We start from the raw sequence: 22,603 nt of genomic DNA on the forward strand, positions 1-22,603 counted from the left end.
AATAAGTGAAAATTCTTATCGTGACCTGGGGAGTGTGTTCACATTTTAGGTATGGGAAGACCTGCATCAGGGCTTGGGAATGGCCTTTTCCCTACAGCCAGGAAGAGCCAGCTGTCTCCCCCCCTCCCCAGAGGCCCTGCTGGGTGGCGGGCTTTTTTGCAGACACCAGAGACCTCTGTGTTGAACTTGGCCTCCCCCTCACACCCAGCCAGGTTGAGTCTTGCTCTCTAGGGGCTCACAGTTCCCCTTAGGCAGAAGCCAGGCTAGAGGGGCCAGAGGTCCATCCATAGGCCCCTCAGGAGGAGGGATCTGCTCTGAACTTGAATGTTCCTTGTTGCTGAAGGAACCTGCTCCGGGAACCTGCTTCATTGAGGAGTGGGAGGCTCTAGTGCTGACGAACTTCCACGGCTAGGGATGGGGTAACTTAGAAAGCTTGTTCCAAGAAAGAAAGTCCTCTGTTCCAAAGAGAGCCCTGCGGACTCGCTGTGCGGGCCGCGCACCGAAAGCAGCCGGGCAGGAAGGCGGGCGCTGCAGAGCCAGCCCTCTCCCCACGGGCGCTGGACAGAGACCTGGAGAGAACAGAGAGCCATCTCTTCAGGTGTAACCTGGCTTCTTTTCCTGAGCTGTTGACGCCCTGTTCCCTTCCCAGGTGGCTGGGAGGGCTCGGCGTCATACAAGTTGACCTTTACGGCGGGGGGCGCCATCGAGTTTGGACAGCGGATGCTACAGGTGGCCTCTCAAGGTATCAAGGCTCTGAGAGCTCGGGGTGAAGACATGTTGAAATGTGTGGGTTTTAATTTGTTCGTTTGAGTTTGTTTACTTTTTGTTTTGTTTTTTAAGCACTCAGGAGATAAGTCTCTGGGCCCCGGGCCGACCGGGACTGGGAATTGGGAAGGAAACTTGTCATTAGCATCACTCTGGCCTGTACCTCAAAGGCTGGGTGTATCTGGCCTGGAGCCTGTATAGGACGTTTGGACAAAGCTCTTTGAACTCCAGGACGTTTAACTATGGCCTCCTAAAAATGAACAAGAAACCCGGCCATTAAGCTACCAAGCAACAGACAGTTTAAATCACGCAGGGTTGTGTTCAGACATCCTCACGCTGTCCCCAGCCTCACCCCAGCTCCATCTGGGACCCTGTCCCCGAGCCTCCCTCTTTCTCTCTGTCCATCCGTCCACCCCTGTCTGGACCTCCCCTGCCCTGGCCTCTCTCCCCATCCAGATCCCTCACTTCCTTCCTGACCAAGGCTGGCTCAAGCGTGGGTGGGGAGCGGAATGGGGCGGGGTAAGGCATGTCTGCTGTGCACATTCCTGGGACCCTGCAGCTCCCCTCGGTAGGCGACACTCATTTCTCTCTCCCCTTGTACTTATAGCCTCCCGAGGCGAAGCCCCCAATGGAGCCTATGGGTATTCTCACATGCCCAGCGGGGCCTATGTCTTTCCCCCGCCCGTCGCCAATGGAATGTACCCCTGCCCTCCTGGCTACCCCTATCCACCGCCCCCACCTGGTGAGTGTGTCCTTTGCTGCCCACCCCTCACCCCGCCCACCCGCTAACCACCCCCACCCAGGCCAGGGGGTTGTTGAGGGGAGACTTGTTCTTTGAGCTGCTTCAGGACTAACAGAGGAGCTGGAGAGGCCCGGGAGGTGCCCACTGAGGGAGCCAGGGCCAGGCTGCTCACTGGGTCCCTTTCACTCTCTTGCTGAGCAGAGTTCTATCCAGGACCCCCCATGATGGACGGGGCCATGGGGTATGGGCAGCCTCCACCACCACCCTACCCGGGGCCCATGGAGCCTCCAGTCAGCGGCCCTGATGTCCCTTCCACTCCTGCAGGTGAGACCCTGGGCTGCGAACAGTCCTGGGCGGGGACCAGCCCTCTCCTCTCTGGGGCTGCATGGAGAGCCTCAGAGGACAGCTAGAGGTTGGCCAGGAGCCCCAGGTGGTGAACGACCCTTGGCCTTGGACTAGTCCAGGGGGCCGGCAGTGTGGTGGCTGCTGGGGAAGACCTGTGGATTCCAGCCCCCCACCCTCTCCCGCAGCCAGCCGTGTGGCCGGGGGCAGGGAAGGTCTCCCTCTGTCGCCTCGTCAAGCACAACCAGAAGGTGGCAGTACCCCGTGGCCGGACTGTGGGGAGGATCAGGTGGGGAGAGAGGGCTGAAGGCACTGGAAGGGACCGGGTAGCACCAGCTTCCCAGAGCCGTGCCTGGCGGGCATCTCTGGTCTCAGCGCAGCTCCGGGGGCCACTGGAAGAGGGGAGGGCTCGTCGCTGGGGCTTACCCCGAGTGTGTTTCTCTCGCAGCTGAAGCCAAGGCTGCAGAAGCGGCGGCCAGCGCCTATTACAACCCGGGCAACCCACACAACGTCTACATGCCCACGGTGAGCGGGGACGGGGAGCAGGCGGGCGGTGTGCAGGGCTCTGGGGGCGGGAGACCTTGTCTTGTCGTGGACCTTCTGATGAGATCTTTCTTCCTTCCTTCCTTAGAACCAGGCTCCGCCACCTCCTTACTACCCCCCAGAAGATAAGAAGACCCAGTAGACCCCTCCCGCCCCTGCCTCCCATCCCTCGTCACTCTTCCCTTCCCTTCCCCTTGGGGCTGAGGCTGGGGCTAGGGGGGTGATGGAAGGGCCTTGTTCTTCCCCCAGGTCTGATTATAAAACACTTCGCAGGGACTGGTGTTGAGGGAAGGGGGGGCCCCTTGACTCGGGAGCTGTGCCTCCCTGCTTCTCAAGCTAGCTCGGAGCCCACGGCGCCGCTCGGATGCGCTTCCCTCTCACCGTGTCTGGGGCTCTGCTCAGGAGCGCGGGCATCCCTCTCCCTCCTGTCTTGCTCTAGTAGCTTCTGCCCGTGGAAGGATTCTGGCCACCTGCTCTACCACAGTCCAGCTCCCTCGTTTTGGAATCCACTTTATATTCAGCCTTGTGACCTCCCTCAGACCAGCCTGGCGTCTTCCTGAGGGCCCCCGCCGGGCCCCCCTCACATTCCCTCCACTCTGGTCTGTGCCTCCCCATGGAAGGCCACCTTCTCACTGGACTGTCAGCCCACATTCCAATCCCAGCCAGCCTCCAGCCCAGTCACGTTCACCTTCGCCTTCCTGTCCTGTCCTTGGTCACCTGTTGCCACCACTTTGACTTTTGGAGCTTTAACTTGAGCTTCCAAGGGGTGGGCGGCATCAGGCTGGGCTGCTGCTTCCCTCCAGGTATTTTTGGCTTTTGTTTCCCTCTGCCTTCTTTCCCTCTAGAAGGGGCTTCTCAGACTGGAGAATGCATGTTCATTCCATCATGCCATGTGGGGGCTTTGGGGTGGGTTGGAACGGAGGCCCCTGACCTGAGCCTGTGTGCTGACCATGACCTCTCACCAGCCCCTCACCCTGCCCTCTTCCCTTTAAGCTTCATGCCTAATTGGTGATATGCCCCCTGGATGCACTAAAATTTGCTCTCATTTGCTTCTGGACTGGCCGTGAAGTGAGGAGATGGTTATTTAAAGAGAATTCCCTATTTATTTGACAAAAAACAACAACAACAAAAAACCCAGTTAATATATTAATGTGAAATAAACCCTGTTTGCACCTTGATTTGTTTGCTGAAAATGTGAAGTAGTAAAAATGAAGTGACTGGACCCTTTCTGGCTCTGTGTGTGGTGACCAGTGTGAGCTCTTGGGAAAAGAGAACAGTCCGGCTGCTACGGCTCGGGGGGGTTCTGGGGAGACCGTTCCTTCCCCGTGTGAGAGTCCCTTGTTCCCACAGCACTTTGGGGCCCAGGACACTAAGGCCTCCCACATCTCTGCTCCGTGGTGGTTACTCAGCAACTTGGCCCACCCACGGGGTCCCCTGGGGACCTGGGCCGGAGGCCTTGGAGGCCCTTGCCGGCCTGCTGTGCTCACCACCTCAGGGAGATGCAGCCCTGGCCCGTCTCTGGCCACAAGGTGTCTGCGGGAGGAACATGTGCTGCAGTCTCTCCAGTGCGTGACTTCTTGTGAACCTCCGTGTCTGGGGACAGGACAGCTAGAGTCCTTCCCAGGGCCTAACGCCCCCCGCCCCGCACCCCTGGGCCCTGGCCTGGAGGAGGGCTGTGGGCGTGGCACCAGTGGGTCTGGGAGCTCTGAGAAAGGCCAGCACTAGAGCACTGGGGTGTCCTCTTTCCTGTCCCTTCTGGCTGGGCAGCGCCGCCTCTCCAGCCGCTTCCTCTGGCCAGCCCCGCCCAGGAGCCCCTGGGGTTGGCCAGCCCCCTACAAGGGCATCTGAAGGGAGCACCTCCTGACCGGCCTTGTGGGGGCGGGGGCCGCAGGGCCGTCTCCGCCCAGCATGGCTTGGCCCCGTCACCTTGGTGGAATGTCACCTGTGGGGTGGAGCAGGCCGAGCAGTTGGCCGCCTGCTGGGGAGATGCCTCTCGAGCCTCCACCCCATGCCCTGTCCACCCCGTGCCCTGCCCACCCCCACCCTAGGTCTCGGGTCCGTTCAGGGAAGTCTGTGGGTGGGAACCCCACCGACCCAGGGCAGCTCTCCCCTTGGTCCCTGGCCCAGCTGGGCACACCCGTGGTGTGGGGCAGGCTCTGACGCCCCCTGCTGGGGAGCACTGGATAACCCCCCCCAACACGCACCAGGGCCTCCGTGGGAGGGCGGGGTGGGGCCAGGCCCGCCCACCAGGTCCACCTGCCTCCAGCCTGATAGAGTTCCTCCCAGGATCCCAGCCGGCCCCAGGAGGAAGGTGTAGGCCTCCGAGGTGGTGAAACCCTGACCGGAACCTACCCCCCCCCGCCCCTCCCCCCCCCCCGCACGGGGGAGGCACCCGGTGCGCTTTGCATAATCCTGTGGCTTCACTATCTTCACCCCACGGCGCGGCGGCAGCTCGGTGGAGGGGAAGGGCAGAGCGGCCACCATGGCAACACCCCTCTCCCACCCCCAGCGGCGCCCCCCCGTCCTCCGCCAGGCCATCAAGATAAGGCGCCGCAGGGTCAGAGATCTGCAGGATCCGCTGGCCCAAACCGCTCAGGAGGTAGGAGTGACCTCAGTGAGGAGGAAGAGTGGCCAGGGTGGGGCTCTAAGGTCTCTGGGTGTGGGGCTCTACCTCTCGCGGGCTGGGGTTGAGGATGTGGTCCCCTTTGCTGCCTGTCGCGGCACCTGGGCAGGGCCTTCTGGGTTGGCAGGCTGGGGTCCACCATGTGTTCTCTGGGCCATCCTGGGTCTCAGGTCTGGGGTCGGAGCCTCTCTTAGCCTCCTCCCTCTGGAGGGGCCCCCTGCCCGCTGCAGCCTCTGGTCTTCCAGCTCCAAAGACACCGGCTCCTCTAGACAGGGAGTGTCCCTGCTGCGGGCCAGGCGGCTTGGGGATCAGTCGCGCAGCCCCCAGGGCTGCTTGGCATGACCCCCCAGTCTCCCACCTCCACTGCTGGGCCTCACTTCCGCCGTGGGGGTGCGGAGCATGGCCGCCCGATAAGCAGAGCTGCTTCCTCTGGGGAAGGAAGGAGGTTGGGGCCACGGGTGCAGCGAGCTCACGCTGCTGGGGCAGCTGAGCGCCAATGGACCTCAGCCACGGCAGGCCAGGGGATGAGGAGGGCAGCCCAGGGGCTGGACTCCCAGGAGGCCTGCTGTGGGAACAGGTGTGCGGCCCTGGTGGGTTGGAGGCCGGGAACTAGGGACCCCGCAGCGCTGGCCTGGCCTGCTCTGAGGAGCCATTGCTGCTGTCTGAGCCCTGGTCCAGGCCTTGGGGACACCTTGCCTTTCACTTCACTCCTCAGCTCGAGCCTCCATCCCACCACCTCTCCCCTGAGGAGGTAAGAATCGGAGTACTGGGGGGAGGCAGTGGGGTGCTGGGAACACACTCCTTGGCTACTGGCCAAGGCTGACGGCAACAGCAGGGGAGGGGGGCACTTCTAGGCCTAACCCCCCACCCCCGCACATTGTGGGCGCCTTGTCCCAGCTTTGGCCGCGCAGTGTTGGTGCCAGGGTGGCTGGGGGAGCTCACCTTGCAGTGGGCAGACTGGGGTTCCTGAGGTGACCCTGCTGTGTCTCAGCGGGCCCTGCTCTACGAGGAAGCTCTCTACACCGTCCTGCACCGCCTGGGTCAGCCTGAGCCCAGCCATGTGCGGGAGGCCTCTGAGCTGCTGCGGTACCTGCAGGAGGTGAGTGCAGCCCCCACTCCGCCCGCCATCCTGCAGCCCGGACGCAGGAGTCCTCTCTTCCCCGCCCAGCCACCCCCACCCTGCGCCCCTAGCCTCCTACACTCCTACCCCACCAGGCCTTCCACATGGAGCCCGAGGAGCACCAGCAGATGCTGCAGCAGGTCCAGAAGCTTGAGGTAAACCGGGTCCGGACCATCCTAGGCTAGGACAGGGGCTGAGAAGCCCAGCTCCCTCTGGGACTCAGGCTCACCCTTCTGTCCTTCTAGAAGCCAATATTTTGTCTGAAGGCAACTGTGAAACAAGCTAAGGGCATTCTGGGCAAAGATGTCAGTGGTGAGTAGGGGGTGAGGGGCCCTGAGGGTCCTCTTCCCAGCTCCTCCTTCTCCCCATCAGTCCATCCCAGAACTCAGCTGGAACTCCCCGCTCCTGGATGTCCCCTGGGTGCTGCTGGCCCCAGGGCCTTTGAGTCTGGGATGGGGAGGGCCTCTGCCCCTGGGATTGGGGTGATGAGGGAGTCTCCCAGGGAGCCCTGCCAACACCCTGGCAGCCTTGTCCTTCCCCTCCTCCCCAGGATTCAGTGACCCCTACTGCCTGCTGGGCATTGAGCAGGGGGTGGGCGTGCAGGGGGGCAGCCCTGGGTCCCGGCATCGGCAGAAGGCTGTGGTGAGGCACACCATCCCGGAGGAGCAGACCCACCGCACCCAGGTCATCACCCAGACACTCAACCCTGTCTGGGAGGAGACCTTCATCCTGTACGTGGCCCTGCCCCAGCCCCTAACCCCTCAATGAGATGAGCAGGACTTCCTGGCTCAGGGGAGGGGACTTGGCTTGACTGGAGGAGGGGCCTGCTCCCGAGGCCAGGGACAGAGAGGAAGCACAAATGCCACCTATGCTGGGTTGATGTGGGGGGTAGGCCGAAGCTTTACCTTAGGGGAGGGAGGGGGAGTTTGCAAGGAGGGGCTCGGACGGGACAGTGGGTAAGTGGGGGTGGGAGCTTCTGGGCACAGGCTCTGGCCGGGGTCCGGCCCTCCAAGGCCCTCAGCCAGGCCCTTTTCTCCCCATAGGGAGTTTGAGGACATAAGCAACTCAAGCTTCCATCTGGACATGTGGTGAGAGGCATGCGCTGCCCGTAGGGGTCCGGGAGAGAAGAGAGGTGGTTCGGGGTGGCAGATCCTCCTCCCAAAGAGGTCAAGGGCTCCCAGGACACCCTCTCTGCCTCCTGCTCAAACCTTTGCCCCCCACCCCCCGCCGCAGGGATATGGATACCGTGGAGTCCGTCAGACAGAAGCTCGGGGAGCTCACAGATCTGCACGGGCTGCGAAGGTGAAGGCCACGGGAACAGGTTCCTGGGGGAAGGAGTGTGGGCTGCCCGCCCCATGCATGCGAATCGGTTGCTGGGCTACAGGCTCTGTCCAGGCCCAGGGGGCCACAGGAGGGGGACGGATCCCAGCCTGACCCCTCCGGTGTCTTGGCCTACCCCCCTCATGGCCCCTGCCTGGAACAGGATCTTTAAGGAGGCACGGAAGGACAAAGGCCAGGACGATTTTCTGGGGAACGTGGTTGTGAGGCTACAGGTGAGCGGGGTCAGGAAACAGGGATTCGTGTGGGGTTCAAGGGAGGGGCTCTGGGTCCACATCAAGCCGAGCCTGGGGTGGGCCTCCTGTCGCCTCCTCTGCCCCCAACCGTGTGAGGCTTATGCTGCCCATGGGTGTGGCCCCTCCTGCCCGCCTGGCCCCCCCAGGACCTGCGCTGCCGGGAGGATCAGTGGTACCCTCTGGAGCCCTGCACCGAGACCTACCCAGACCGCGGTCAGTGCCACCTCCAGTTCCAGCTCATTCACAAGAGGGTAGGTCTGGGGCCAGGAGCAGGGGCCTTCCAGTGGCCTGCCTGGGTAGGGCACACGGGCTGTGCTAGGGATGGGGTCCTGTCCTCACCACCCTGCCGGCCCCATTGCAGAGAGCCCCGGCGGCCAGCCGCTCCCAGCCCAGCTACACGGTGCACCTCCACCTGCTCCAGCAGCTGGTGTCCCATGAGGTCACCCGGCACCAGGTACTGCCCTCCCAGGGCTGGCGGGGGGGAGGGGGCGCGTGGGGCCTACCGGCCAGCTCCTGACACCCTTCTACCTGTGCCCTTAGGCAGGCAGTACCTCCTGGGACGGGTCGCTGAGTCCCCAGGCTGCCACCATCCTCTTTCTCCATGCCACGCAGAAGGACCTATCCGACTTCCACCAGTCCTTGGCGTGAGTGTGCCTGGGAGGGTCGCCTGGGAGGCACCAGCCTCTGCCTCCCTGCCTGTCCTCCTACAAGCTGGCAGGCCAAAGTCTAAGCCTCGAGAGATTTCTGTTTGGCCCCAACTGTGTGTGTCGAGTTTTGAGTCCGTTGCCAACTCTTAAAAATCTGGAGATTTTCCATACAGAGTCACATCTCCAGCTTCCCGTGTACCCCAAGTGCATTTGTTCTCCTGGGCTAGCAGGGGGTCGCAGCACAGCGCCTGGCCTCCCCCACCCTCACGGCTGCCATCGGCCCAGTCACTCCCTGACACCCTCTGAGTCCTTCTGGGCATTTGAATTTGCTACCCCTGCCCCAGACGACAGCCTTGTGGTCCAGCTCCAGCGCTCTGGAGTCTATGGATTTGTGCGCCGGCATTACCAAATCTGTGTCAAGGGCTTGTCACGTCCCCCGGGCCCTAATAGGTTGTGGGAACGTGTTCGAGTGCAGGTGGGTGAGGCGTGTGGAGCCGGGGGCACCCCCGGTGGAATGAGAGTGGGTGTGGCCCGGGGCCACGGCGGACACTTGGCATTTGAGTAGGGGGCGGGCGGAGGTGGGGGACAAGGGCAGCTTGTAGGACCATGGGCAGGTGGGTATCCCCAGGCAGGCAGGGAGGGGGGATGCAGGCGGGGCCAGATGCAGGAGCGGCACCCACAGTGAGGCCCCAGTGCGCCCTCAGGGCCCAAGCATGTAGTTCGGGTGACCGCCGTGTCCCGGGAGGGACTGGGCAGCCCTCTCCCCCCCGTCCTCCATCACTGTCCCACTCGGGTCTCATCTCAGCTTGGTCGTCACCTCCGTGAGGTGTCCCTTGAACTAAAGGGGAGTCCCAGCTGATGCTTGCCACGTGTGCATGAAGGCTCAAGTCTCCACATCTGAGTTTTTCAAAAGGAGCAAGAAATCCTGCATCTTTAAATCACAAGTATCCCAAGTGGACAGGGAGATGATTCATTTACCTGTTTGAAAAGCACCTTGACTAGGCTGATGGGGGCCCGCCGGAGGCGTGGGGCAGGGCGGGCGGGTGGGCGGCGGGAGGGGCAAGGTCCCAGGGCACGCTGGGGGCTTCCTGTGTCGCAGGCAGTGGCTGGCTTATAGCCGCCTCTACCAGAGCCTGGAGTTCCCGAGCAGCTGCCTCCTGCACCCCATCACCAGCATCGAGTACCAGTGGATCCAGGGCCGGCTCAAGGGAGAACAGGTGGGCTGCGGTGGAGGGAGGAGTGTCGGGCAGGCAGGGCTCCGGGAGGCGGCATGGCCGCCCGTGACGCAGCCCCGACTCTGTGCGGCCCTGCAGCTGGAGGAGCTGACCGCCTCGTTCAGCAAGCTGCTGGCCTACGGCCTCTCGCTCCTCCGCCAGTTCCGGTCGGTTTTCCCCCTCTCTGTGCCCGACTCCCCGGCCCGGCTGCAGTCTCTGCTCAGGTCAGCGGCTCGCGCTCCCCCTTCCTCAGTGGGCAAGGGAACAAGGAAGAGCTGGGGCCCCTGCCGGCGAAGCCCGCTGCAGCTGTGAGTGGAGGCCTTGGGCAGGAGGCGTCTGGACCCAGCTGTCTGTCTCCGCAGGGTCCTGGTACAGATGTGCAAGATGAAGGCCTTCAGAGAGCTGTGTCCTGACAGCACCCCACTGCCCCGCCTGGTGACGGAGACGCTGAGGGTACGGGACTCACCCTGGGGACGAGGAGGGCTTGGGCCTGAGCCTGGCACCCCTCCCTGCTCACCGCCTCTTTGCCCGCAGACTGGCACGGTCCAGTGGTTCCACCTGAAGCAACAGCACCATCAGCCCATGGTGCCGGTGAGGGGGCTTGGGCAGGGAGGGGGGGAGGCGGGGTGGGTTGCTCACCCCCTGCAGCCCTGCTCAGCGCACCTCTGTCCCTGCCAGGGCATGCTGGAGGCGGGCAGAGCCCTGCTGAGCCTGGTACAGGACATCATAGGTGACCTACACCAGTGCCAGCACACGTGGAACAAGATCTTCCAGAAGTGAGCAGGTGGCTGGGTGGGGACGTAGCGTGGCAGGGGCTCAGAATGGGGACCAGAAGGGCCCCGGGTGTGCTCCCAGGTCACACCTGTGGCCTTCCTTGCAGCACCCTCAAGATCGACCTCTTCTCCATGGCTTTCCTGGAGCTGCAGTGGCTGGTGAGTTCCCCCCTCCCCCCCTCCCCGGGTCTCCAGGCTTTGCCCTCCACCCTGGCTCAGGAGCCCTGTCCCCATGCCTTCCCTTTGCAGGTGGCCAAGCGGGTGCAGGACCACACGGCGGCGGTGGCGGGCAGCCCCGTGTCCCCAGAGATGGGCGAGAGTCTATTCCAGCTCTATGTCAGCCTCAAGCAGCTCTGCCAGCTGGACCCGGGCCCCACAGAGAGGTGGGCAGCAGGCTGTCGGCACAAGAGAGAGAGGAGGGTCAAGGAGGGTCTGCGCTAGCCCGGCATTCCCCAGGCTGAGCCCCAGCTCCCCCCAGGGATGGAGTCCTGGCCCTGGATGGCTTTCACCGCTGGTTCCAGCCCGCCATCCCCTCCTGGCTGCAGAAGACTTACAGCGTGGCGCTGGCGCGGGTGCAGCGCGCTGTGCAGATGGACGAGGTGGGGGGGGGGCCTCCGGGGGGGCGGGACCCGGCTTTGGGGGTGGGGCTAGGGGCTCTGCTTGGGCCTTTAGGATGCGCAGAAGTTGGCGACCAGCTCTTGAGGCCAGTTGCATGTACAATGCTGCCTCCTGATATCCTTGGTTTTAAGTGTGGCTTTCCTTCGCAGACTGATCTTTGCAGCCTGGGGGTCTGGGTGGAGCCTTGCTCCTACCCCTTGTAGCCCCCTGCCCCCCCCCCCTTGCTACTGGTAGAAGCTCTGAATGCCTATGGAAGGAAGGAAGGAGGGAGGGGCACGAATCTGGCAAGCCCTGAGCCCTCTTTTCCGCACCCTCCCCCATCCCCCAGCTGGTGCCCCTGAGTGAACTGACCAAGCACAGCACATCAGCCGTGGATCTGTCCACCTGCTTCGCCCAGATCAGCCATACTGCCCGGCAGCTGGACTGGCCCGACCCAGAGGAGGCCTTCATGATCACCGTCAAGTTTGTGGAGGTGCGGCGTCTTCCCGTGTCCTTCCCCACCTTTCTAGGACAGCCTCATTTGACTTGCCCTGTTTCCCCCAAGCTCTTGCCCTAGCAGCCTCCGAAGGCCTAGGTCTTAAATCCCCAGGTCACTGAGATTTCCATGCCTCCCCCCAGTGGCCCCCCCCTCGCTGATCATCCTCTCCCACCGCAGGATACCTGTCGCCTGGCTCTGGTATACTGCAGCCTTATAAAGGCCCGGGCCCGGGAGCTCTCTGCAGGCCAGAAGGACCAGGGCCAGGCAGCCAACATGGTAAGGGCCAGAGCTGGATGTCAGGCCGGGGGTGGGGGTAGGGATTGCCGGTCCTGGCAAACTCCAGCAGCTCTGCATCCCTGTGCCCGTGCCTGCCCTCAGCTGTGCGTGGTGGTGAATGACATGGAGCAGCTGCGGCTGGTGATCGGCAAGCTGCCCACCCAGCTGGCGTGGGAGGCTCTGGAACAGCGAGTAGGGGCCGTGCTGGAGCAGGGCCAGCTGCAGAACACGCTGCATGCCCAACTGCAGGGCGCGCTGGCTGGGCTGGGCCATGAGATCCGCACCGGCGTCCGCACCCTGGCGAAGCAGGTACCTTGTCCAATTCTCAGGGACCCCACCCTGCCCATCCTTGGCCTGAAGCGCCCCCAGCAGGACTCGGGCTGATGTCCAGCCCCTGCCCCTTGCTGAACCTAAACTCAGGCTCCTAGTGACGTCACCCTGTTTTGTGTCTCCAGCTGGAGGTGGGCATTGCCAAGCACATCCAGAAACTCATGGGCCTCAAGGAGTCTGTCCTGCCTGAGGATGTGAGTGGCCCTCCCTGCTCACCTTTGCCAAAGGGGCTTAGGGTGGCAGGGGGCTGAAGGCTGGGGGGTGGCAGAGATAAGTCCCCCAGACTTGGGCAGGAAATGTTCCCTTCTGGGCCTCGGTTTCCTGCTTGGATGCTAAGGGGGAAGGGGTGGGTCATTCCATGGGCTCTCCCAGCATCCGCGTGGGGACTGCAGTGGGGGAGGGCTTAGCCTTTGCAGCCAAACCGATCTGGGTGTGCATCCTTCTGAGCTCCCTGTTTCTACAAGCCAGCTGACTTCAGCGTCCTCACCTGTCCGGGGGCAGAAAGAGTGATGCATACCTTTGGTTGTCTGGGAGAAGGTCATTCAGTAATTCAGCAACTATGTAAGCGCTCTGTCATGGGCAGAGATTTAGGCATGGGGTTATGGATCAATGAGCAAAACTTATAAAACTCCCTGCCTTCCCGGAGCTCACATTCTGGTAGGGGAGTTGGGAGAAGAGCTAGAACCGTAGCTGTGACTAGAATTAAACGTGTGTGTGTGCACACGTGACGCGTTAGTAAGTACTAGAGAAAATGAAGATATGTATATTCGTATTTGTGTTTTTTTAAAAGATATTTTTAGACAGTGGCTAGAGAAGGCCTTCCTCAGGGGGTGACAGCTGAGTCAAGACCTCAAGGAAGCAAGAGAAGGAGCCTTGAGGATTTCTAGGGGAGGGCACGGCCAGGGCCCTGCGGCAGGACCCCGCACGGCTGCTGACGGGCTCTGGAGGAGGCCGGGCAGGGCTCAGCTCTGGCACACGTTCCGAATGAGGCAGGCAAAAGCTCGTGGCCCTGTTTCCTCTTCCGAGTCAGGGCATGGGAATGGGCCAGAGCCAGACTTGCCACCCACCCCTCTTCCCAGGCCATTCTGCCCCTGATGAAGTTTCTGGAGGTGAAGCTCTGCTACCTGAATACCAACTTGGTGCAGGAGAACTTCAGCAGGTGTGCAGCAGCCTCCCACCCTGTGGCGCCCCCACCCCCTTGCCCGGCCTCAGCCATTTTCAGGGGAGGATGCAACCAGCCTCTGCTTAAATGCTCACTCCTAGGGACAGGGAGCTCACTACCTCACACACCTGCCCATTTCCCTTTAGGCAGAGCAGAAAGCTGCCTACCCTTTCTCCCTTAGCCCTGGGCTGTCTGTCCCTCCTAACATTACAGGCAACTGATGTTCCTCTCCCAGGATCCAGGGGGACTTCTCGTTAGGGTCTCTCTTAAAGCGGGGGCCCAGCACACCAGGCAGCAGGACTAGACGTCAAGGACGTGGGCTCTGGCCCACCTGGATTCAGACTCTAGTTTTGCTGCTGCTCGGTGGGTGGATTGAGCAGATTACTCAAGTTTTCCATGCAGATGATCATAGTTCTGGCCTCTAGTGAGGATCAAGTGAGTCACTTGGGTTGCCGAGCGCAGCGCCTGGGCAGAGGAAGTGGTCGGTAACGAGCTGCACGACGATGACCATGGGTCCTCCCCATGGGAACTGGGCTCTGAGCCTGCTGCCCCTCCCCCCGGAGGTCCACTCCCAGTGGTGCGGCGGGGCCGGGGGAGCCCACCGCTGTTATTTCTCAGGCCACAATATGCCATTTGTTCAGCTAAAACGGAGTTAAATCTCCATTATAGGGACTTGACTCACTACAGTCTCAAAAGCCGTTAGAACGTTGTCTGGTGCCTTTTAAAAAGCACTCAAATATGCTGAATCCATTAACTGCCTTTAATACAACCTTCCCCATTCTTAATTACACAACCCAGTTTTGTTTTGTTTTTGTACTGAACTGCCTGACTCTACTTTGACATGTAAAATTTCAGTTATTTCAGGTAGTTAGGACCGTGGCTTGGTTGCCACTTTTTTCTCCCCAGGGGTAGTAGATGCTTGTCTGTGTTGAAATCCTATTCATTTTGACCACTCCCATACTGAATAATGATTCTGTCACTGGGGGACCAGCCTCCCTGCCCCTCCTTGTTTGTTGGGGTTTGATAATCCTACTGAGGGAGGTTCTTTGCTAGGTTGTGAAACATATTGGTTGGGACTGGCCACATCTGCCCCCCGCCCCCACTTGTCCTCCTTCCCTCAGGAGACCAGCCCTCCCTCCCTCCACCCCTGCCTGCTGCCCTGGTCCCAGCCTTACCAGAGAAGCAGGTGGAAGTGGAGGGTGGGGTGGGGAGGAGCTGGGGGTGGGCCTGGGTCCCTTTCTCAAGAGTGTCTCTGCTTCCTCTCTTCCATCCTCCTGTCCTGCGACTGGCATCCCTCTGCACCTCACCCCAGCCTCCTGACCCTGCTCTGGACCTACACGCTCACCCTGCTGAGGGAGGGGGCTGCCTCCCAGCGGAGCTGCCCCCTGGCCTCTAGCAGGCTGAAGACTGCCCTGCAGGTACTAATAGCGGTGACAGCAAGTAATAACCCCGGGGGGGGGGGGCTGATGTCTCACCCACCTGATGTCTCACCCCTAGAATCTGGAGATCTGCTTCTACGCAGAGGGCTGCGGCCTGCCACCTGCAGCCCTGCACACCAACACCTTCCAGGTAGGGGTCTCTGGTGAGCTGGTGGGGTGGGGGGGAGCCTGCCTTTCTGTGCTCACCTGTGTCCAGTACCAGCTGCATAATTTACAGGGCCCAGCACCGAAAGAAAATGTGGGCCCCTTTTCAAAAATTAAACCAAGCAGAAGGTTCTTTAAGCACGGGGAGGGGGCAGCTGTGCGACTGTGTGGGGGGCACACCTGTGAAGCCCACCCGGAGCTTTCCTATCACATCGATATTGGCCGAGCCAAACCCTCTGAAGGGCGGCACTGGACTGGGTTGAGTGTGACAGTTCAGGTGACTTCTCAGCTGTGCCTCGGTCCCAGGCTCTGCAGAGGGACCTGGAGCTGCAGGCCACTTCCAGCCGGGAGCTCATCCAGAAGTACTTCTGCAGCCGCATCCAGCAGCAGGTGAGGCTCTTTTCCTCCGTGTGGCTCCCGGCGCCCCTGGAGCCCTGCCTCCACTCTGCCTCCACTCTGCCCCACTCTGCCCCTGCGCTCCACCCCTAGGCGGAAACGGCCTCCGAGGAGCTGGGGGCTGTCACAGTCAAGGCTTCCTACCGCGCCTCTGAGCAGAAGCTACGTGTGGAACTGCTCAGCGCCTCCAGCCTGCTGCCCCTGGACTCCAACGGTGAGTGCAGGCTGCGCGCCGGCCACCGCCCGCGTCCTCACTCTGCCCACCCCCACGCCCCCCGCCCGCGTCCTCGGCAGGTCTGCTCTCCGGAGAGGGAGCGCCCGGCGCGTGTCCTTCCTGTTGCCAGGAGGGGGCAATGCTGCCGAGCAGAGCACAGCGGCAGGGGCGGAGAACTAGAGGCGGGGAGCTGGGATATCCTTGGCAACGTCACCTCCCCAGGTGACCTCCCCACTTGCCAGGCTCCAGCGATCCCTTTGTCCAGCTGACCTTGGAGCCCAGGCACGAGTTCCCTGAGCTGGCCCCCCGGGAGACCCAAAAGCACAAGAAGGACCTTCACCCCCTGTTTGATGAAACCTTTGAATTGTGAGTGGGTTCCTACACTCGCCACCCTTCCCCAGCCCTGGACTTCCCTCGGACCTGCTCCTCCCACAGTTCCCCTGTGATGAAGGCATTTGGGTTCCAGGGAGGGGGGGGCCTGGAACAGGGGCCCCCCCCTCCCTGGAACAGGGGTTTGCTGGGACCCTGCGAGGAATGGGACTGCGGGGGAGAGGGCCCCCACCTGTTGGGACTTAAGAGGCTTGCTTCCAGGGAGGTCCTCTGTTCCCCGAGACAGGAGGGTCTGGGGAACACAGGCCCCTGGTTTAAAGTACCAGCCCAGAGTCAAAGGAGGTGTCTGTCAGGACACACGCCAGGCCGAGAACTGACTTTGCCATCCTAATGCCCACCTGTCTGCCCTCAGCCCTGGCCTGTCCCCAAGAACCAGCGATGACCTCTTGTGGGGGGGTGCCAGTGACCATGTAGGGGCAGGCAGCTGAGCCCCGCTCTGTCCCCCACTCAGCCTGGTGCCTGCTGAGCCGTGCCAGAAGGACGGAGCGTGCCTCCTGCTCACGGTGCTGGACCACGACACGCTGGGGGCTGACGACTTGGAAGGGGAGGCCTTTCTGCCACTACGCTCCGTGCCGGGCCTGACTGGGCCTGAGGAGCCTGGCGAGGTGCCTCAGACCCGCCTGCCCCTCACCTACCCTGCACTCAACGGTAGGCCGGAGCCCCAGGGCAGAGGCTGTGGGGCTTCGGGTGCAGGGCCTGGCCCAGCACTGGGGGTGCAGGGGAGGGGCAGCCTGTAAAGGTCAGGCAGCGGCCCATGGGGACGCGGATGGAGCTGGGCCCAGAGGAATCCCTCCTTGGGTGTGGGAGCCAGTGGAGTCAGCGTGGTGGCTTGTGCTGCTGAGAAGATCTCTCGGGCTCATCAAGAGACCAGTGAAATCTGTTAGGCCAAGTGTGGTGTGACTCTTGGGGGATGGGGGATCACCAGTATGCTTACCTGGGGAGAGAGGCTGGGTCTCCGACTGGGGGGCACAGGCCAAGTGTCCTCCAGGCTGGATAATAGGTGACATGTCTGAGCACTTACAGGCCACTCCTAAGCACTTGAGACATATTAACTCCCAATCCTACAACCACCTAACGTGTCAGATACTATTACAGCTATTTTACAGATGAGTAAACTGAGGCACAAAGAGGTTAACTAGCTAGTCTTAGGTTCTCATATAAAAAGGTAATAGTTGCAACCTGAGGCGCATCTCACTCAGCCTCTTCCGGTGCAACTCGCAGTCATGCCAGAGGCGCTGATGGGTCTCGTCTTATCCGTCGGGCTGTCTTGTGAGCGTGGCCGGTGTGTGTCCATCACTAGTTTCCAGGATGGCTAGAGAATGGGTCAGTGTCCCCTGCCACTACCCAGGCACCGCCTCCCCCTCCGCCGCAGTCTGACCCCCAAACGCCTCTCTTCACAGGGGATCCCATCCTGCAGCTGTTGGAGAGCCGGAAGGGTGACCGGGAGGCCCAGGCGTTTGTGAGGCTGCGGCGGCAGCGAGCCAAGCAGGCCTCCCAGCATGCCCCAAGGCCGGGGCGGTAGCAGTGGAGGTTAGGGATGGGGTTGGGCGCCCGTAGCGACGGGCTTTCCTGAAAGGTCTGGGTTCTCCCACCATAGTGCAAGCCCTCCAGCCTGGCCTAATGCTCCAGAAGGGCCCTGCAAGCCTGGGGAACCCCAGCGCGTGGAAGGCCCAGCATGAAGATCCCGTCTGGTCCTCCTGCCAGAGCAGGGGCCCATGGTGCTGGTGCTAGGACCCTGTTAGTATTTATATTCCCTTCTTCCTGCCTTCAGCCCTGGCCTCAGCATTCTCTACCGAATCTCAGCACCAGGGGGAGGGGGCAGCTGTCTGCGGCTCCCGCCCCCGCTTCCCTCTTTGGGGGAAGCTGCTCGGGCAGAGACGTCTTGGCCACCTGTTTCTGGCATGCCTATTCCAGTCACTGGGGTGGAGGTTAGGCTCCCGTGGGCCTGTTCTTTAACACCCCTACCTTGGTTCACTGGGGCTAGGGCTATGGCACAATAGCCTGGGGGAGGGAGGGGGCCCTGCCAGAGACAAGGCTACAGCTGCCCTGGCAGGGAGGGCAGCAGCTATAAGGAAGGGAGCCTGGCTCCTCTCCTGAGGTGGCTGCCAGTACCCAGGCTAAGGAGCCTACAGCCAAGGAGCTTCTGGCTCTGAAGAGGTGAAAACTGGCAGGCAGTGGGGCTGGCATGGAGGGGCAGAAGCAGAAAAGACGGCTTGGCCAGCCGTGTCTACTGAGGACACCTCCTCCCTGGGACAGTACCTGCCACTTAGGAACTTTCTTAGCAAAAATAAAAAAACAAAAACAATTCATTGTCCTCTAAGGAACTATACCATTGACCTGCACTGGGGCCCAGAAGTTTATAGTCAGGCCATGCAAACCCCCTCCTCAGGCCTCTGGCAAGGAGACCCTGAGCTGCCCCTGACCTGGGGGGCCTGGCCCACCCCTCACTCCCTCATGTTCTAGAGCAGGTGTGGGAGTAACTGATGCACAAGTAGGGCTTCGCACAAAACGTTACTAGGCATGTCAGTTTGTGGTTGCTGCCTGGCACTCCAAGGGGAGCACCGGGAGTGGGGGGGTCTTCCAGGAGTGCAGGCTGAGTGGCTATTCAAGGGCTTAGAGGAGCAGGGTCCCAGCCTGGCCTGGGGGGGAGGTGGCCACTGTATTGGGAGTCAGAGCCCAAGGCCAGGTTGTCATTCTAGCTGTGTGACCCTGTTTGAGTCCCTTAACCTGAGTATGATGGCAGTCGGAGGTCAGATGAGATCACCTCCAAGGCTCCTTTCAGCTCTGAACCTGAGCCCCATACAGAGACCACTAGGTGCGTTTCTCACAGCCACCTGCTAGGCCTGCTTAGAGCAAAGGAAGGCGGTGGCTCAAAGGCTGAGACCCTCCTCCTCCCTTCTAGTGCTTTTATGAGAAGCAGTCTTTTTCTGTTTCTCTGGGCGACAACTAGGGACCTGTTGTCTTTCGCAAAATAAGTAAACAAGTCCCAGCTGATATTGGATCCCTGAAGAGTCCTACGCCTAGGAGGCCTCCTGGGCTAAAGGTCTCCAGTTCATCTGAGCCAGCAGGCCTGGGTCGGAGGGCACTTGAGCTGTGTCTAGGGGCTTGGAGCCACCTGGGGGCTTGAAGGTGGCTTTAGCCGCCTAGCCACACCTTGGGTGGGGGCCTGAGCGCTTTCCATGGCCTAGGTGGGGCTGGAGCCGAGGCTGGGAGGGCCAAGCTGACTCTTCTGATAGTTCAGAGGCCCTTATTTGGGGCCCTCCTCTCCCTCACCCCCACGTAAACAAGCTACCATTGTAAGTTCATATTTTATTTCCAATAGGTTTGGAGCTTTGTTGATTTTTGCATTTTTGTAAAAAAAAGTTTTCACTTAATTCATTGAAAGCCCTTTCGTGCTGAGCCCAAGGGGGAGCCTGGGCCAGGCCAGACCCTTCACAGCCCTCTTGCTCCCACCCCAGACCCCCAGCGCTGGGAGCAGGATGGCTTCCCTCCACCCGCTCTGCCCTCCCGCCCCCACTGCATCTTTCTGTACAGAACAATTTTTAAAATGGAAGCTAAGACACAATATACATTGGACAGGCACGCACACACATGTACACACGCGTCCGCTCCAAACGGGCAGGACGTCAGCTGCACTCAGAGAGCACCAAGGAATGCATACGGAGCCCCTCCCGGTGAGGAGGGCAGGGCCTAAGCCCCACCTTGGTCCCCAGTCCGCAGCTCCTCCCCACCAATTGCCCTGCTAGCTGCCAGAGGGGGGCAGGGGGGAGAGGGAGGAAGCTGACAGCAGCTGGGGGGTTAGGAAGAGGGCAGTGCCAGTCTGGTAGGTGGTCCTGGGGCCAGGAAGGCTGCTCTGGGGGCCCGGAGGGAGAGGACTGAGGTGGACCCCTGGCCTCAGGAACCTGAGGGGTAGAACTCCCGGGCCTTGCCCCTCAAGGAGCTTCAAGGGCCCAGGGTTGGGAGCGGGGCTGGCCCCTGCAGCTTTGGCCTGCCAGCCCCAGACTAGATACACATTTGGTAAAACCTAGGAGCTAGGCTGGCTGAGACCCCCAGCACACCCCCCCTCTCAAGCCTCATGGCTGGAAACCAGGTCTGTCCCCCAGATGTCCACACCCCTGGCTGTGGCCCTGGCCTGGGGAGGTGCAGTGAACAGGGCCTGCCCTGAAGGCTTGGTCCCTCCCCTTGGCCCCTTCCAGCTTCCTGCTCGGGCCCCAGGAAGAAGTTGAAACTAGTTAGTTCTCCTACGTTAAAAAGAGAAACCTATCCCCTGCCAAAAGGCTGGTGGGCAATGAGGGGACTTTGTCTCTGCAGTGGAAAAGGACAGAGTGGGCAAGGGGAGGGCTGCAAAATAGTTTTTTCTTTTAAAAAGTGCTTGGTAAGTCTGTTTTAAAGTGTGTGTCTATATCTATGTACAGATATACACACAGACACTGTTCACACACTGCTGCCCACACACACCTGCACACGCACAGAAATGTATACATATACAGAATCATATACATATACATACATACCTACATACATACATACATACATATATATATACTTTAAAAAGTCCTAGGAAAGAAGATCTGAGCCGGGCCGGGGCCAGGCCTGCAGGGTCACGACTGGAGGCTGTGGGCCCGGCTGGGCTGGCAGACGGGGCACTCGCTGCCCTCGGCGCAGAGCTCACACAGCACGGCATGCTGGCATGGCAGCACCGCTCGGTTCTGCTCCTGACACTTAAGGCATTTCACCGACTGCATGTGGAACACGGCCTGGGGAGGGAGAGGCACACCGTGTTCACTGGCCCGGCCCCCCTACATTCACGTCAGTCCCCTCGGGACAAGGAAGCTGAGGCAAAGAGCTCAGCGGCGTGCCCACAGGACACAGCCGCCAAGTGGGAGAGCAGAGCTGGAGCTCAGGCTGCTGCCCTCAAGGCTCCCGAAGTCTGCTTCCGGCCCACCGGGGAGCGGGGAGGCCCAGGGCTGCTCCACAGCTCCCGCCCGACAGGCTCTTCCTCCCACAAAGGCCCTGCCTCGCTTGATCCTGCAGTGACCCTGAGTCCCCAGATGAGAACCATGAGACCTGGCTACAAATGCCCAAAGAAAGAATGTACTTTTCTGCTGTGCCATGCTCCCCGGGCATCCAGCCGGGCACCTAGGAATGCAAAGCAGCTCTGGGGACCTAACCTAACATTCCTGGAATGTGTGCTGGTATGTGCAGCGCTCACAGGAGGACAAGCATCTCGATGCCACTGAAGGCCCAGGCCCAGTGATGTAGCTTGGGCCAGCCCTGCCCGAACTGTGGGGGATGAGCACTGATACCTCTCCACCTCCACCTTTCTCACCTCCGCAAGGAGTGACATTTCCTCCTACCTCCCCACCTGCAGGCAGCATCCTGTGTCAGCCCAGTTGGGCAGAGGCTCTCAGAAGGAAGGTGGCTGTCCCTGGAGCAGCAAGGACCCCTCAGAGTCCAAGTACTGGCTGAGGCTACTGTATGCCCCCACCCAGCACTCCCCTAACCTCCTGGGCTGACCTTGTCCACTTGTTCCAGGTGGGCCCGCAGCTGCTTCTGGAGGGAGTAGAGGGTGGAGAGCGAGAGGGCCTCCAGGTCGGAGAAGGTGGGCAGGGCCTGCAGGTCGGGGCCCGAGTGCAGCCGCTCCAGTTCTTCCTGTAGCTTCTTAACCTGCCCCTCCAGTGCATCCCGCTGCTCCCGGGCCAGTTCGCACTCAGCACCCGCTGCACTGGCCCGCTCACCGGCCTCCTCTGCCTCCTTCTTCCAGGCATCACAAGCCTGTGGGCCCAACACACAGCGCCTCATCATGATGGCCCCCTGCCCCCGTGTCCCCTGCAAGCACCTCTCTGGGAGCCTGCATGGGCCACTTGTGGCTGCAGGGCCTGCTGGGGAGCTGGGTCAGCTGTCTGGGAAGGGAGGAGGCGGGCACTGCCTGCAGAGGAGAGAGATGTCAGGGCCTGCAAGAGACCCTCTCTAGGCAGGGAAGGGGGCTGAGCCCAACACAGCAGGGGAGCACCAGGCAGAGCTGGGCATGCTGCTGGCGAGCACCTGCAGGAGCAGCCGGGCTGCGGCTGGACAGAGGAACCATCTCAAAACCTAAAACCCTGGACCGGGAGCCCTGGAGAGTCCGGACTTCTGGGGAGAGGCCAGCACCGCTGTGCGACCAAACCAAAGAAGCAACTCACAGTGGGAGTTCCGGGCCTGGGGCACCAGCCACCCCAGGTCCTGATTGGCAAGGCAAGTGTTTCCACAGAAGAAAGTGACTAAAACTGAGCTTCTGCTCTGTCCTCCAGGACCCCTGCCCTCCCACCCCTGCGCCTGCTCTGTGTAAGATGGACTCAGGCTGGATGGCAACCGGCCCTGGGAAGGCGAGTGGGTGTGTGGGCCCAGTACCTGCTTAGCCTGCTTCCAGGACTCCTCCCACTGCTTGATGGTGCCGTTGGCTTCTTCAAGCTCTTGCCGCAGCCGGGCCAGCTCAGCGGCCCCTGGCCCTGACAGGAAGGCAGGGGAAGTGCCTGGGGAGAAGCTACCAGAGGCAAAATGCTCCCAGATGCTGCTGTTCATCCCGTTCAGACCTGCCTCGGGAAAGGGAAGAATATTAGAGCTCCGGAGGGCTTCAGGCCCGCGCCCACGCCCTGGTCCTGTCCACCCCTCTCTGGGAGGCTTCAAGGGGCTAGCTGTGCAAGGCTTCAGCAATGTCAGGCTGGGGAAACTCACAGGAACGTGTAGGGCCCACAGTTGCATCAGACCTACTGTAGCACCACCTGCTACTCAACATTTGGCACTTAACTTCTGAGGCTCAGCATCCTCATCTGT

General features: G+C 61.3%; 3 protein-coding genes across 23 annotated transcripts in view; 2 read left to right on the plus strand and 1 right to left on the minus strand.

Moving 5' to 3' along the window:
* The window catches only part of WBP2 (WW domain binding protein 2), an 8,621-nt gene extending 5,007 nt beyond the window's left edge, over nucleotides 1–3,614 (plus strand). The window contains exons 4-8 of one of the 2 annotated variants that reach the window (XM_081804488.1): nucleotides 650–742; nucleotides 1,373–1,507; nucleotides 1,709–1,831; nucleotides 2,298–2,374; nucleotides 2,481–3,614. In XM_081804488.1, the coding sequence (XP_081660614.1) occupies nucleotides 650–742; nucleotides 1,373–1,507; nucleotides 1,709–1,831; nucleotides 2,298–2,374; nucleotides 2,481–2,534 (482 nt within the window). In that variant the 3' untranslated portion in view covers nucleotides 2,535–3,614. The remainder of the gene's footprint in view (nucleotides 1–649; nucleotides 743–1,372; nucleotides 1,508–1,708; nucleotides 1,832–2,297; nucleotides 2,375–2,480) is intronic. The other variant, XM_081804489.1, reaches the window with a different exon arrangement.
* A 1,013-nt stretch (nucleotides 3,615–4,627) lies between these two features.
* Nucleotides 4,628–18,095, plus strand: UNC13D (unc-13 homolog D). Of its 6 annotated transcripts, none has more exons than XM_006748425.3 (32): nucleotides 4,635–4,991; nucleotides 5,731–5,766; nucleotides 6,007–6,114; nucleotides 6,231–6,290; nucleotides 6,381–6,447; nucleotides 6,686–6,866; nucleotides 7,179–7,223; nucleotides 7,369–7,437; nucleotides 7,619–7,688; nucleotides 7,856–7,960; nucleotides 8,071–8,163; nucleotides 8,250–8,353; nucleotides 9,456–9,573; nucleotides 9,670–9,794; nucleotides 9,933–10,023; nucleotides 10,105–10,161; nucleotides 10,249–10,346; nucleotides 10,451–10,502; nucleotides 10,593–10,726; nucleotides 10,822–10,942; nucleotides 11,290–11,433; nucleotides 11,617–11,715; nucleotides 11,818–12,024; nucleotides 12,171–12,239; nucleotides 13,125–13,204; nucleotides 14,520–14,625; nucleotides 14,705–14,776; nucleotides 15,097–15,180; nucleotides 15,280–15,400; nucleotides 15,643–15,766; nucleotides 16,242–16,438; nucleotides 17,191–18,095. In XM_006748425.3, the coding sequence occupies exons 1-32, from the start codon at nucleotides 4,875–4,877 to the stop codon at nucleotides 17,310–17,312; spliced, it is 3,276 nt and encodes a 1,091-aa protein (XP_006748488.2). In that variant the 5' UTR covers nucleotides 4,635–4,874; the 3' UTR covers nucleotides 17,313–18,095. The 6 variants fall into 6 exon arrangements, 4 of the variants coding, with proteins under 4 accessions (XP_030875321.2, XP_006748488.2, XP_081660597.1 ...); XM_081804471.1 differs by lacking the exon at nucleotides 4,635–4,991 and adding an exon at nucleotides 5,110–5,592; XR_014140386.1 differs by lacking the exon at nucleotides 17,191–18,095 and having other exon boundaries at nucleotides 4,628–4,991; nucleotides 15,623–15,766; nucleotides 16,242–16,431.
* Nucleotides 18,096–19,084: 989 nt separating this feature from the next.
* UNK (unk zinc finger) overlaps nucleotides 19,085–22,603 on the minus strand; it is a 32,948-nt gene continuing 29,429 nt past the window's right edge. For all 15 annotated transcript variants that reach the window (XM_081804487.1, XM_081804485.1, XM_081804481.1 and 12 more), the window contains 3 exons: nucleotides 22,181–22,362; nucleotides 21,308–21,565; nucleotides 19,085–20,547 (listed from right to left, as the gene is read on the minus strand). In XM_081804487.1, the coding sequence (XP_081660613.1) occupies nucleotides 20,392–20,547; nucleotides 21,308–21,565; nucleotides 22,181–22,362 (596 nt within the window). In that variant the 3' untranslated portion in view covers nucleotides 19,085–20,391. The remainder of the gene's footprint in view (nucleotides 20,548–21,307; nucleotides 21,566–22,180; nucleotides 22,363–22,603) is intronic.

The sequence above is a fragment of the Leptonychotes weddellii genome, chromosome 15 (genome assembly GCF_054177405.1).
Source record: "Leptonychotes weddellii isolate Sample4059 chromosome 15, ASM5417740v2, whole genome shotgun sequence".
Lineage (NCBI taxonomy): Eukaryota > Metazoa > Chordata > Mammalia > Carnivora > Phocidae > Leptonychotes > Leptonychotes weddellii.